Source organism: Lepus europaeus, chromosome 1 (genome assembly GCF_033115175.1).
Source record: "Lepus europaeus isolate LE1 chromosome 1, mLepTim1.pri, whole genome shotgun sequence".
In the NCBI taxonomy this organism is placed as follows: Eukaryota; Metazoa; Chordata; class Mammalia; order Lagomorpha; family Leporidae; genus Lepus; species Lepus europaeus.
This window is the reverse complement of record NC_084827.1, coordinates 25,097,177-25,112,668: the sequence shown is the minus strand read 5'-3', so window position 1 is coordinate 25,112,668 and position 15,492 is coordinate 25,097,177. Positions and strand designations below refer to the sequence as shown.

General features: G+C 37.9%; 1 protein-coding gene across 3 annotated transcripts in view; it reads left to right on the top strand.

Annotated features, from left to right (window-relative positions):
- The window catches only part of ASB15 (ankyrin repeat and SOCS box containing 15), a 31,128-nt gene extending 16,537 nt beyond the window's left edge, over positions 1-14,591 (top strand). The window contains exons 7-11 of one of the 3 annotated variants that reach the window (XM_062198491.1): positions 3,912-4,157; positions 5,773-5,944; positions 7,856-8,426; positions 9,017-9,065; positions 12,334-14,591. In XM_062198491.1, the coding sequence (XP_062054475.1) occupies positions 3,912-4,157; positions 5,773-5,944; positions 7,856-8,426; positions 9,017-9,065; positions 12,334-12,512 (1,217 nt within the window). In that variant the 3' untranslated portion in view covers positions 12,513-14,591. Of the gene's footprint in view, positions 1-3,911; positions 4,158-5,772; positions 5,945-7,855; positions 8,427-8,911; positions 9,066-12,333 lie in introns of all 3 variants that reach the window. The other 2 variants (XM_062198488.1, XM_062198494.1) reach the window with 2 other exon arrangements.
- Positions 14,592-15,492: the final 901 nt, after the last annotated feature.

Sequence of the window (15,492 nt, the reverse complement as noted above, 5' to 3'; positions counted from 1 at the left end):
TACTTCTTTTCCTACTATAGATACCCTTCAAGGTTTACAAAAAAGGTACTCTTTTCCAGAACTTAATGAATGTATTGTTTCATTTGGCAAATATCTAATGATATTTGATATCTAATGATCAGTGCTATTTTCAATCCACTTACTTCTTACATGACAACTAAGTTTTGATTATCACTGATTTGTTTGTATTTTTCTTTAATGCCCACAATAGAACATTAAAAATTTACATGCATTTCCAAGTTCTGTATGATGGTTTAATTTTCTCCTATAGTATCTTCTAAACTGTGGGAATCTTATCAGTGACTTATCAGAGTGGAAGTAGAATTAACTTTTAGAAATAACATATTTGCAGTATCAATTGGTTATGTCAAAGAGAGATAAAAGTCTCTAAGAAGGAATATCTGGAGGTGTTCTCTTCCATCCCCATCACCCACACATCTGGAGAAAGGGCTCTTTCTTGGGTTGGCATACCCAGGACATTGGTGGTGAAACTCACACAAAGTCTTTGTAGATTCTATGGGAAAATGGGTCATCTGTGGCATTTCTTTGGTTTTGTCTAGAACCATTGGGTTGCTTTGAAATTTGCTATTCACAACCCGCTAGCTTATATTGTTCTTCCTTTTTCTGTCTGATGTACTTTTTACTTTTCTTAGCCTGATGCCAGCATCCCTGTCTCTGTTTATGGAATATCCTTAGTTGGCCAAGATAATAATCATTTTGTCACTTCCCGGGCACTTCTTTCCTAGCCATCATGTGACCAACACTTAAAGGCACTTTAGTGTACCACAGTCAAGTTCCATGTGGCTGGCTGGTGGTAGACGTTGGATCTGTGACTCTGACACTTATTAAGGGGGTTTTGCACTTGGACTCCCTCTGCCCACTGCCTGGACTTGTCACTTTTCCCCAGTGGGACAATTCCAAGTTTCTTCTGGCTAGGGGAGCATGGAGTGAGCAGGAGGGCAGGGATGTGCTTGGCACAGCATCAGTTCTGCTGCCCTCCATACTGCATGACCTTCTACTGTTTAAAGGTCAGTTCATTTTACCTCTGATATTTTCACAGATGTGACATTCTCACAAATCAATATATACCCTCTTCACCTCTCCTCTTTCAGTTTTCTAGCTCTTGTCAAAGTACCTCAGAAAAATCTCTCTTCTCTGTAGGCTTTATGAATCAGAAAGTCATTCATGGCTGATAATAAGTAAGGCATAAGCAAAATACAGATATTCAGAAAAAGAAAGAAAAAATAAATTTAAAACTTAAGCTATAAAATGTTCAAAAGTGCCTATAATATGTGTAAATTCCCTGAATGCTTTAACGTAATTTGTTTTTCTTTAAGCATTATATAGACGATATAAATTTAAAAATTAAAATTTCTAAACAAATTCCAAAGAATTCTAAATTTTAAAATTTAAATTCTAAAGAATTTTTTAGTTTATGTATAATAGATTCTACTCTTTTTTATAAATGTATAAAAGCTTAAGAACTTTTTAAATTCTTACTTTACTTAATCAGCTTTTTAAAAAATATTTATTTATTTATTTATTTGAAAGGCAGAGTTACAGAGAGAGAACGACAGGTGGAGAGAAGATCTTCCATCCACTGGTTCACTCCCCAAATGGTTGCAATGGCCAGAGCTGGGCCGATCTGAAGCCAGGAGCCAGGGGCTTTGTCAGCGTCTCCCACATGGATGCAGGGACCCAAGCACTCGGGCCATCTTCTACTGCTTTCCCGGGCCATGGCGGAGAGCTGGATCAGAACAGAGCAGCCAGGACAGAAACCAGTGTCTATGTGGGATTCTGGCACCCCAAGCAGCAGCTTTACCAGCTATACACAGTGCCAACCCTTTAATCAGCCATCAGACGCCAATACTGTCCTTTAAATATTTTCTTTGGGGCTGGCATTGTGGTATAGTAGGTTAAGCCTCATCTGTGGCACTCACATCCCATATGGGCACCAGTTCATGTCCCAGCTGCTCCTATTCCAATCCAGCTCTCTGCTTATGGCCTGAGAAAGCAGTGGAAGATGGCCCAAGTGCTTGGGCCTCTACACCCACATGGGAAACCTGGAGGAAGCTTCTGGCTCCTGGCTTCAGATCGGCCCACCGGCCGTTGTGGCCATTTGGGGAGTGAACCAGCAGATGGAACACCTTCCTCTCCATCTCTCCCTCTCTCTATAACTCCCCCTCTCAAAGAAATAAATAAGAAGAAGAAAATAATTTTCATCATTCAGTCATTTTTGGTTAAGTATGTCTTCATGGATTTGCTTAAAAGGAGTTTCCCACAATTTTCCTTATTATATGTATAAGAAATATATTCTTAGGTGCCAAAAATTTAAATTGGAGCTGAAGCTTTGATTTAAAAAAAAATATATGTTTAATTGAAGATGTCCTAAAATTATTTTCTAGAATAAAGATGAATGTCACTAATCAATATGTTCTCTGAGTCAAAAAAGAAACAACATGAAAGAAGAGGATGATTGTTTTAATGTACTTTTTCTAATTATAAAAACTGCAACAGGAGCAAGAAGATAAACGAGGACACATTTCTCATAGTTTGTTTAGCTTGCTTGATGTTTGCTCCGCAGTAATACCAGCTAGGATGAGGTCATCCCCTGTAATCAGAGCTTCCAGCAGCAGCTGGGCAATGCAGGGTGGCATTTGTCAACAGGTTCCACTGCGGACAGTGAGCAGGAGAAACACTGGGATCCCACCACAGTCATAGCCTGCCTGCCATTAGGTGAAATGGGCAGTTTGTCCTCATCCTCCTATTAGTCCATTTGGAGCTGTTTTCCTCATCCTGGCCTTAGATTCTCGGTGCATGCTGCCTCCTCAGTGCCCAGAATGTTCTAGAAGGCCTCATACTCCTGCCTTACCTAGTGAAAGGCCAGATTTTGGGTCTGTCTTCAAAGAGAAGACATAAGTATAAACTTCTGCTGTGGACTTTAAATGTCCTGAATGAGGACCAAATCTTTTTCCTATAGTCCACCGTGCCCAACACAGAACCTTTGATGTAAATAGCATATATTAACTGAATGAATAAACAAACAATATTGAGTGGTTGAGCAAATGTAACCGATATGCTTCTGTTAAGATTTTACTCATTGAAAAAAAAAATGTGCCATGCCTTTCAGAATTATATACATCAAAACAGGGACAATTATTAAGAAATAATCCAGAAGGGGAAAAAACTCCATTTAAATGTACTTTCAGCTATTACAGACAAGCAGAGAGAGAGAGAGAGAGACAGGCATCTGATTTAGTTACTCTCCTAAATTGTACTCTATTAGCTGTCACATACTTCATCCATTTGGAATAGCTGAACTGCCAAGATTCTATACAATCCTATTGTTAACTTCCCATTGGAAATAGAAAAAATTCATTTAATAATTATTGCTATCATTCATGGGGGAAAATCTGTTTCTATAGGGGGAAATTTAATAAGCTACTTACATATGGCGTTCCAGGGTTCTAAGAGTTACAAAATGATATTAGTAATAATAATTTATTGAACTTCTATTATATACTTGGCACAATACTAAGTATTCTATATACAAGGCTTAGTTTACACAACCCAACAACAGACAATATTTCCATTTGGTTGGTGAAGAGATTAAAATCTACAAAAAGTACACAGAAAACTTCCCACCCTAGTCACGTGCCTTTTCCATGCAACTCTTACTTCTCCCCTGGGTCTTAAAGAAAAGGCAGTATCATCTTGCACACTAATACTCCACAAATAGAAACTTGGGCATAAGAAATAGAAGGGGTATGAGAGATACAACATGCCCTTGTAGAAGGAAGAGGAATAGTTAATAACTACTTTGATAATAAATTTGGTAATGAGCTCAATACCATCAAGTATTCATGTTAATATGCCCACTGTTGGCTGCTTTTTTTGGAATCATTTTCCAGCTGTTAAAAAGGGCTCCTATGACATGGTATCTGCTCTGATCAAACACAACACCAGCCTTGATCAGCCCTGCGTCAAGCGATGGTCAGCAATGCATGAAGCAGCCAAGCAAGGCCGAAAGGACATCATAGCTCTGCTGCTGAGGCATGGAGGCAATGTGCACCTGAGAGATGGGTTTGGAGTCACACCATTAGGTGTTGCTGCTGAGTATGGTCACTGTGATGTATTAGAGCATCTAATCCACAAAGGTAGGTGAAAAGGAATGATACTCTTCTCACCTGTCCTGCTTCCCAAATGCCTTTTCTCCATTCCTCACAGCCTCCACTTCCTTCTCTGAATGTAACTGGGCATCAGGCTTACACCTAGCCCCCTCCACAGGCCCTTTTCCAAGATTGCATTAAGCCCTATGCATTGTGACCTACAAATCTGGAAGTCTAGCCCTGATTGATCTCTTTAGAGACAGCCTTGTTTTCACATAGATGATACAGGAGGGTCTCACATTCATCTTCTAAATTGATTCCTCCTATTATTTCTACTACAATAATTACTCTCCAACAGGGCTAATGCCTCCCCCACCTACTTTCCCAAATGCAATCAGTTGCAAAGTCCTATGGCGTCTCTCTTGTTTCTATCATTACAATTTTTCAAACATATTGATCAGCCTCCTCTGATTGTTCTTGGGCCAATTTGATCATTCCCTAACTATTCTCGAGATCTCCAGCCTCCATCAGGGGATCCATACTACACTTTGCAACTTGGTTCTTCTCCCTAAGGGAGAATTTATTCAAAACATCCCCTTCTTTATCACTTAATTGTTTTTCCAGGCTTTCCTTCATCACTCCCATCTTGTATCCTGTGCTTCAGCCAAATAAATTTGCAGTATCCCAAAGCACACCTGGCATTTACCCTGAGTTTGGGTCAGGTCCCTGCCCTCATCGGCAAGACTTTCCACCACAATTCAAAGTCAGTCTCTTGAGGCCCCATTTTACTAAATCCTTTCCTAATTCTCCACAGCAGATTGTCACATTGCTCTCCTCTAAACTCTCCAAAGAGCTTTATAGAACTGCAGGACAAGGAGATGAGAGACCTTTTCCTCACCTGGTTTCTGTCACCTACTTGTTATGAGATGCTGGCATAGTTACTTAGATATCTGGTCCTTGGTTTTCTCATGTGTAAATGAAGGCTAGGACTACATGATTGCCAAGGACCCTCTCGGGGGGGGGAGGGGGGGGAACTACCGTTTTGCAGCCCTCACCCATGTATCCTCATTGAATTATCAAATAAGCCCTGTGAAAAGTTCATACTGTATTATTCCAAGGTATGGATGCAGAGGGGCAGATACGCAGAAATAATAACTTTGCCCAACTCTCACCACCAGCAGCAGAACCATAATTCAAACACACAGCTGTTCCCCTTACATTAAGCCTCCTAGTTCTCACGTCACTTGGATGTCATATTATTTGTGTTCTCTGATGGTATTCTGTTTTGTTTCCCCTTTAAGCTTCTTAAAGTACTCAGATTTATTCACACCCAGTGTTTCCATATAGAGGGTGGTCAACTAATATTTGCTAAATTGAAACACAATATTAACTATTGCCTTCAAATTAAAAGGCCTAATGATACCTTTTCCTGAAAGGAAAATGGGCTTTTGATTACTGTCAAGTTTCTGTGATGCAAAGATTTTCTAATAAAATAGAACTTGCCATGTGAGTGTTTATTGAAAATATTGAGGACACAGATGTGTTTAATTCTACACTTCTAATTTTACATCATTACCAGAAAGGAAAATAACAGATTATTATTAAGGGGGCTATTTTAATGATGCTACAAAGTTATCACTGTGCCACCTGTCTGTTCCACCAGGCGGTGATGTGCTTGCTTTGGCAGATGATGGGGCATCACTGTTGTTTGAGGCAGCCGGAAGTGGCAACCCTGACTGCATTTCCCTCCTGCTGGAATATGGAGGAAGTGGCAATGTGCCTAACAGAGCAGGTCATCTTCCTATACACCGAGCTGCCTATGAGGGACATTATCTGTGAGTAATAAATTATAGGGTGATCACTTTAAAGTAAAAATAAAAATTGCATTATTATAATCACAAGTCACTCTCTAAGGATACTCCCAAAAATTTAAAGAGAAGCAAGCAAAAAGTTCACAAGTTTTGTATTTAGATGATTAAAACTTGATTTTATCCCTTCTTTTCATAGTTTTTCCTTCCACAAAATGAATTTATATTATTTTTATTGTGAAAAAATTATTTTTAAGAAATTATAAAATATGAGTATTCTGCACAAGCTTCCCAAGAGTTCTTTTCTGTTTTTAAAAAAATCAGTTGTTTAACAAAAGGCAATGGAGTTTCTAAAAACTGCCCTTAACAAAGGATTAAAATTTATGGAAATACTATGTATTATTCCAGTTATCTTCTAGTATCCCCAGGGTATTTTGGTATAATGTCAAAATATTCTTAAACATAAAGGTTTCATTATAAGTTCAGATTTCTTTATTAAATACAAACAGTGAACAGATTTTTAAATCACAAAATGTGTCCTTCTCATCACATCGTTTAGTCGAGAATCACTTTATTGAATTGTCCACCATGAGGAGATGGCTCTAGGCAATCAAATATATCTCATAAATTCTAAAACTTTGGAGTAGTTAGACTTGATCATTTTCAGTGACCACATTCGCTGAGCGGTCAATGAAGCGTAACCGATGCTAAGTGACACACTGTTAAAGTTTACCTGGATTTACTCCCAGTGTTCATAAATTCACACATGGTAGCTCTGAACTGGGCACAAGAGATCAAGTTATCCTTGCCTGTGGCTCTCCTACGTGTCTAGCTAGTTGACCAAGTGAGAGATTCACAACTATTTATTACATGTACTTTAAGAAATGTACACTGTGGTCAGTTATTTCAATTGGCCTGCTGCAAGATTGATGAACTAATAAAGACTCCTCCTTTGGTTAATATTCAATTGCATGTTGTGTGGAAGACTACAGTATATACAGGACCAACATAAAGAACAAATTGCTTAGGAATCAGTGAAACAGGAATAATTGAATTTACAAGGCTTAAATTCTGGTATTTTCTTTATACTTAACTGTGAGACTTTAAACAAGTCATTTTCTCTCTCCTGATTTCATAGTCAATGAAATCATTGAACTAAATGATATCCAAGGCCACTTCCAGCTCTTACATTCTATCATTCCATGATTTTAATTGTCAAAATTACTAAGCATTTTCGTGGCATCAGAAGGGCTTATTTTTCTTTCATGCTTCCTATTAAATAGCACTGGCTGCTTATAAAAATTACTGTTCAGAACTGGACTGGAAGATGCAGGGGTGGGGGGACCTGAGGAATCACAACTATAGGACCAAACATAAGACTGGAATAATAGGAACCTAAAAGACTGAACTAAATTATGCTAAATAGTGTAGCTCAACAAACAAAGGCTACATGTTTCTTTTTTTTTTTTTTAAAGATTTATTTATTTTACTAAAAGTCAGATTTACACAAACAGAGGGAGGGAGAGAGAGAGAGAGAGAGAGAGAGAGAGTCTTCCATTCGATGGTTCACTCCCCAATTGGCTGCAACAGCCAGAGCCGCGCCAATCCGAAGCTTCCTCTGGGTCTCCCATGTGAGTGCAGGGTCCCAAGCACTTGGGCCATCCTCCACTGCTTTCCCAGGCCACAGCAGAGAGCTGGACAGTAAGTGGAGCAGCCGGGTGTCGAACCAGCGCCCATATGGGATGCCGGTGCTCCAGGCCAGGGTGTTAACCTGCTGACCCACAGCGCCCGCCCCAAGCTACATGTTTCTGTATAAGATGATCTTGAGAAAATAAGGAAAAGTAAACAAACTGTTTTCACTCATTTAGTGAGGAATCTGGTTTATTTAATGTCTTGGTTTTCTTTATGGCATGTGGATATTTCACTCTTTTTTTCTAGGGCACTGAAATATCTCATCCCGGTAACATCCAAACATGCAATTGAGAAAAGTGGACTAACTCCAATCCACTCAGCTGCAGATGGACAGAACGCACAGTGCCTAGAACTACTCATTGAAAATGGGTTTGATGTCAACACCCTACTTGCTGAGCACATCTCCCAGAGCTACGATGATGAGAGGAAGACTGCACTGTATTTTGCAGTTTCTAATAATGATATCCATTGCACAGAAGTCCTTCTGACTGCGGGTGCAGACCCAAACCTAGATCCCCTCAACTGCTTACTTGTGGCAGTCAGAGCCAATAATCATGAAATTGTCCGGCTACTTCTCTCCTATGGAGCTAATGTTAATTGTTATTTTATGCATGTGAATGACACTCATTTCCCCAGTGCCATTCAGTATGCCCTAAATGATGAAGTAATGCTGAGGCTATTGCTGAATAATGGCTATCATGTGGAGATGTGCTTTGACTGCATGCATGGGGACATCTTTGGAAATTCATTTGTGTGGTCGGAGATAGAGGAAGAGGTAGTTCCAGGATGGACATCTTGTGTGATAAAAGACAACCCGGTGAGTTACCTCATTTTCTTCTTCATAGCATCATCCTAATTCTTATAAATGTAACTCACTTAGGAATGTTGTTGAGAAAAAACAACCCTAATCTTGGAAAATTTTTATTCTTGAATTATTGTTTGCAATGATATGGGAGTGTAAAAATAAAACCAGCCCCCCCAAAAAAGAATTGGAACAAATGTAGAAAATTGTAAAAACACATGTTTTTGTCTCTTATGCCTATTTGATAGAATATTGGGGCTACACAGACTCTTTGTTGTGCTGATCACAGTAACTTCAGAGCTGTGCACATGCACTCAGGGCTCATAGCTTCACTGAAACAAGGAAACAACTTTTCAATTAATTTTCCATTTTGTGTTTATTACAAGAAGGTATTTATCTCCTATAACAAGAGAAAGAGTAGTTTTTCACAATAAAATTTAGTGCTTATGTATGTGGTTTAATAAAACTACTACTAAACTAAATTTTGTCAATTTTCTCAGTTTTGTGAGTTTATTACAGTTCCTTGGATGAAACACTTAGTAGGCAGCGTTATTCGAATACTAATAGATTACATGGATTATGTCCCCCTTTGTGCTAAACTGAAGTCTGCACTAGAAGTTCAGAGAGAATGGCCAGAAATCCGCCAAATACTAGGTAAAAAAAACAAGTTTTGCCTACATTTTTTAATTGAAAATTTACATGAGGGACGTATCTTAATGTCTTCTTAGATGCTTTTTCAGTTCTTTATTTTCAGAATTATATGGGGTTTTAAAAATCATTTTTCACATTTTGTTACACATTTTTTGTTTTTCTTGATATTTTCCAACTCTGTAATTATATAATGAGTAATAGTATAGCTATAGTAACATTCTAACCACAACTCATTTTTTAGAGTTACCTTCTGTAATATCTATCAACCTCCATGTGGGGTGGGCATGGATCTGCTTTGTTTCCTTTTGTATTCTCAAGGGCAAGTATGATGTGAGTAAGTAAGTACTCAATAAATATTTACAGAGTAAATGAATGAATGGAAGGGTTTAGAATTACGCTGTTGATATGCTTTCTTGGAAGTCTTTTATCTTTAAAAAATTTTATTTATTTATTTGTTTTAAAGGGGGAGGGAAGAGAGAGAGAGAAACTCGTCCATCCAGTCGTTCACTCCCTCAATGGCCACAACAGCTGGGGCTGAGTCACGCTGAAGCCAGTAGCCAGAAACTCCATCCTGGGTGGCAGAGGTCCAAGTACTTGTCTCATCTTCTGCCCTCTCAGGGACATTGCAGGAAACTCTCTCAGGTCTTGATTGACAAAGTCCTACCATCAAAGGTTTGTGCTGTCAACAGGCCACGTCGTAGTTTCTAGGTGAAAATTTAATTATAATCATGAAAGTGAACCATAATGTAAATGTTTCAATGAAGCACACTTTATATTACTCCAAATACAAATAGAAACGAGACAAAATGTCATAGATTGGCTATGACTTCTCTTTCAAAACATGGCTTTAAAAGAAAATGAACTTTTAGGGGCCAGCATTGTGGTATAGTGGGTAAAGCCACCACCTGCAATGGTGGCATCCCATATAGGAGCTGATTCACGTCCCAGCTGCTCCACTTCTGATCCAGCTCCCTGCTAATGGCCTTGGAAAAGCAGCAGAAGAGGGTCCAAATGTTTGGGCCCTTGGCACCCATGAGAGAGACCCAAATGAAGCTCCTGGCTCCTGGCTTCACAGCCATCTGGGGAGTTAGTCAGCACATGGAAGATTCTATCTATCATCTCTCTCTCTCTCTCTCTCCCCCTCCCTCCCTGCATCCCTCTCTCTTTGTAACTCTGCCTTTCAAATAAATAAATAAATCTTTAAACAAAAAGTTACATTGAAAAAATGATAAGAGCATAAAGAGAAGAAACCGTAGCTTAAAAGAGACTTCAAGGACATAGCAATTTAAATAGTATACTTTAGTGTAGGGATAGTACTTGCAGATGATGGAACTCTAAGGGAAGAGATTAGGATACAAATCAGAAAAGAAGGTGCTTATGGGGGAAGGAAGAGACCCAGATTGGATGGACTGTGGAGGGAATCCTAGGATATCTGGTATCGTATTTCATGAGCAGGGGCAAAATCAAAGATGATCACCTAATAATATTTATAACAACTTATGAAAGTTTCCTATGTGTAGTTTCTCTACCAGTATTTTATCTTATAATTAACAAGCTTAAAACAGCTTGGAGATTACAAGAGAAAGAATAGTAAGGCTTTCTTAAAATAATTCCCAAAAATTATAGACATAAAACATGACAAGGAATTTAACTCTTCTCTGCCTTACTTCAAAACACAGCTTTGCTTCGAAGCACTTCTACACTGCTACTGCACTTCCTATTATAGCCAAGGTTTTATTTCTGAATATTAATTGTTCGTATATTTTTATTGCAAGAGTCACCAATTCTGATGACTTTAGAAAGGCAATACAAGTAAGAAAAAAAAAAAAAAGGTTATTGGTGTTGCTGTTTGTCTTATACATTCCAAGTCAGGTAGTTGCTATGAGCATGCTTAACCACTGGATGTCAGAATTATCCAGATATACTAAAGGCAGTGTCCAAGGAATCTTCAGAAAATTCATGGAAAATGTATATTTTAAAAACTATGCATAGATTTCAAAAACTTTTGAGCTATGACAATTTTTTAATTCAATTTTTTTAAGTACTCACATACTTGTTAGTGAAAATAATAAAATTATGACTTGTTTTAAAGACTTAGATTATATTTTCCTGCCTGTTGTGGTAACAATTTCTTCTCAATAATCTTTAGAAAACACTTTCAGTTTTTTTAATGAATAAATTTAATAAATCTCAAGTGTAATAGAAAAGTCATCAGTATGATTATTAAATTGAATGATAGTATTTATTAAATAGTTAAAGGTGCCTACTTTCTAATGCTTTGTATGAACTAATTTGGTTAATCTTCAAACAACCTTGTCAGGTATTTCCCAATATTACCACATTTCACAATGAGAGTACTCACATCTCAGGGGTTAAGTAACTTGTCCAGGGTCACACAAATACTAAGTGACAGAGCCAAGATTTTAATCCAAGTTGACTGTGTCCTGAGGCCACCTCTAAGTGTATCTGCTATGCCGCTCTTTTATGCATTCATATTGCTTGTATGGGTGGTTGTTTAAAAGTTTGTGGGAAAAAGGAAATAAAAGATGTTTATTTTGGTGCAAAAAAAATTGAAATCCATGCATGCAAGGGGTCTTCAAAAACTTCATGGAAAAATTTTATTACGAAATTTTTTTAAAAATGTTTTGCTCCATGATAAATTGATCTTTTAATTCCATTTTCTATGAATTTTTAAAAGTACCCTAATATATCAATACTGCACTTTTAACATAGGTAAAGTAATAATTGATGATAAAACTAGCATTAGATACTTGAGTAACATTGGTATCTATATATGTTTTAAATATAAAATATTTTGATGTTAGACACTGGCAAAGCTCAGATTGTGCTATGAATAATGCAAGGATTTGTATCAATGTTTCATGTGTAATAACTCATCAGAAAGATTGCCAAAAGAGAGAGGAAGTAAAAAAATATGTATAATACTAAGAATTAAACAGAAAGAGATATGAGACTTTCTTAAATCAAATCCATTCATTCATTTACCAGCTTCTAGCTGAACACCCATAATGAGCCAGACTCTTCCTGGCACAAACATAGATTGAATCTCTGCTCCTATGGAGCTTAGATGCTAGAGATGTAGTCCAAACACTTAACCTGCAACTGGAATTTCAAATAAAATCACCAGTTGCTGAAGTGGGCACATGTTTTTCAAAATGACAGCATGCATGTTAGTCTGAAGCAGCTTGTATCTTATGCATCTGTCCACTGATATTGTTTTTAATATTTGCTTGTTCCCTATTCATTTTAGAGAATCCTTGTTCGCTACAGCATTTATGCCGGTTAAAAATCCGAAGACTTATGGGACTCCAGCGACTCTGCCAGCCAGACTTAATGAAGAGGCTTCCTCTACCACCAGTTATTCAAAAATACATATTATTTAAAGAGTATGATCTCTATGGGCAAGAGCTAAAATTGCCAGAATTTTAAAATACTATTTTAAAACATGATTTTAAAAAATATTTAAAAATATGATTCCCTCAGAGAATTGCTTAGAATCATTTTACAACCTTAAGTGAATTTAAAGTCACTGTCAATTTTATAGTGGATCACATGTTCTTATGGGAATGATGTATTTTATGTCTAAGGATCTTTACATTTTTAAGTGAATATTTGTATTTGTATTTCTGTTGATTATCTTAACTTCCTATGAGTCTTCAAAGTCTCCCTATCAAGTGACTCCTACAATAGCCACAATCAACTCTCTATATTAAAAAAAATAATAATCATCCTTTGCTCAAACCTACATCTCCCACCAGGTGCTGGCCTATTTCTCTCTTCTCTTTGATAGCCCCACTGAATAAAAAGCTCCAGTTTCCTGCACCGGCATCTGGACTCTGTTGCCTCCAGTGCTCCAAGGTCCCTAACTATATTCTTGTTGCCAAACGCAGTGAGCATTCTTCAGTCCCTTTTCCAATTGATTCCTGTAGCATCTGACGCTGTGGTCTGCTTTCCTCTTTTTCTTCTAATGCTATGTCCTCTGGGAAATTTCCTCCACTTTCTTGACTTCAGTCATTTTCCTGGTGACTACAACCTTTATGCTGAAAGCACAGCACTTCTTCTCATGTGCTTGAGGCCTCGGTAGACAACTGGCCTATGGACATTTGAACAAAAACACATCTCAAATTCAATAGGACCCCAAATGAAATTACCACTTTCCTTCATAAAAAGCCCTGTTCTCTTGCGTTTTCTCAGTAGTTAGCACAATGATCAACTCAATTTCCAAAAGAAAAAGCCTGGACCAGGATTGCCCCATTTTTTTCATCTGCTATAACAAATTACCAAATCCTGGTATCTCTTGAAGTCATCTACTGACATGTAGGCTCCCTGATTTGGCTCAATTTCTGGCTATTACCTTTTCTTCCCTGGCATTACACAGTTCAGCTTATCTGGCTTGCACACCTTCTGTCTTGCCCAAACACACACATCCTTACACACAGCATCTCAGACAGATTTATCACAAATCTAAATAGAGTTTCACTCCCCCTTGCTCTGAGGATAAAGTCCAAGGTTTTCACATGGCTCTTCACGCTCTCACTCCTGCCTTCTCCTTAACCTTATCTCTTGATGTCCTCCTTTTCCTCCCTCCTCTTTAGTCAAGAAGTTTATTCTTTGAACAGTGACTCCCAGATTTGAAATTTTATATAGTACAGCAGTAGTTTTTGTTCCTTTAATTAAAAAAAAAAGATCATCTATTTCAAAAAATGCTACCATGGTCATTTCATAAGAGGGGGTCATTTTCATGCCAGAAAATAAAATGGTCACAAACCCAGTCATTAAACTGTAGTGACTTTAACATTGAAAAGACATACAGCATTTTCCTCATTTTCCCAGTGATGGGTAAAAATGGAATCATGGCCCAAGAAGTAACTGAGGACCTTTGTGTGAGAAGCACTGCTGTAGAATAGACCTGTAGAATAGGTGCCTCCTGGACCTCGGGGTCTTTGCCTTTCCTCTCCTCCTACCTGAACCTTCTTTCTACTTCCTTTTGCCCTTCTTGGCCAGATGAACTCCCCTCACCCTGCAGAGCCCAGGTTAGATGTGGCTTCCTCTAGCTTGAGAGGCTACTACCCAGAATTTCTGCTGTTTTGTTCTTGTACGTCTTCCCCCCTAGACTGTACGCTCCATGAGAGCAGGGTCTACATCTGTTTGTCCCCAGAATTTCTTCAGGACCAAACACATTCCCTAAAGCAGAGGGTGTACAGCAATTATTTGTTGCACATATCAACTGAATGAATGCCGTAAAAGACCCACAGAAAAATAATCAGTAACCTCATGCTCAAATGATAATTTTGAATTTGTGAATTGGTTAATATAATCATTTAGATTTATTATTATCAGATTTTAATAATGTATTTTCTCATATTTATTTTTAGAGGTTCCTATATTTTTCAATAAGAATACCTCACTGGTTTGTAAAGTTTTCAACTTGTATTTAATTTTGGCTATTTTTGAAAGGTAAATAAGTATAAAAAAGGACACAGTTAAGGCTATAATTTTAACCTCTTATATTCCATAGAAACATATTTTGTATAAATTAAACTGTAAAGCATTTAATTTGAACTGTAATGTTTTGTACATGATTTCATAATTCCTGTGCTGCTTTCTTAGTTGTACTTAAAATGCTTTGTTACCTGTAGTTCTTACTCCAAATAAATGACAATAAAAAATGATACTGAGGATGACAGTCTGCTTCATGATACTTCAAGCACTAAACTGTAATACACTGAAGCTTGGGCATTTTTGTGTAGATATATTATGAAATACCTGGTTGTAAAACCATAAATTAGCAGGACACACTATATGTTTTGAGAGAGTACTTTTAGTATTTGTAACCCACCAGGTAATTGTGTCTCATAACACTAGAGCAATTGCTGTGTCCAAAACACATGGGGTCTTTTTGCTCACCACATTTTAGACTCTTCTAGCAGAGTGCTTGTTTCTGGGAGGGCCAAATAGGCAGAGGAGCTGATTTCTAGCTCTTCAGGACTCCCTCTCCCAGAGCACGTCACTTTATCCAGGAGAAGGCAACAGCTGCATCTCCCCAGGAGCTTCGCAGAAGCCAAAATTCTGCAGTGGTGCCCGTTGACCCTCTGTGGAGTCAACGCGACCCAGCTCCAATGAATGCCACCTTTCCCGGCTGCCAAAAAGTCTGTGGCTGCTTTAGTTGCTGGGTTTTGAACTGTATCAAATGGAGAGTATAACAGGAAAGAAGAAGCACATCCGAACTTTCACTGGAGGTTTTTTGGTTTTTGTTTGTTTGTTTGTTTGTTTTTTGCTTTTCTGCAGGCCACCACCAAAGAATATCTCCATTTCTGGCTAAAAATAATTTCAAGACATACGTTGAAACTCGGTGCTTCTGGAAGAATAGGAAATGTAAATATTGAATATCAGGCATAGGATTTTCATA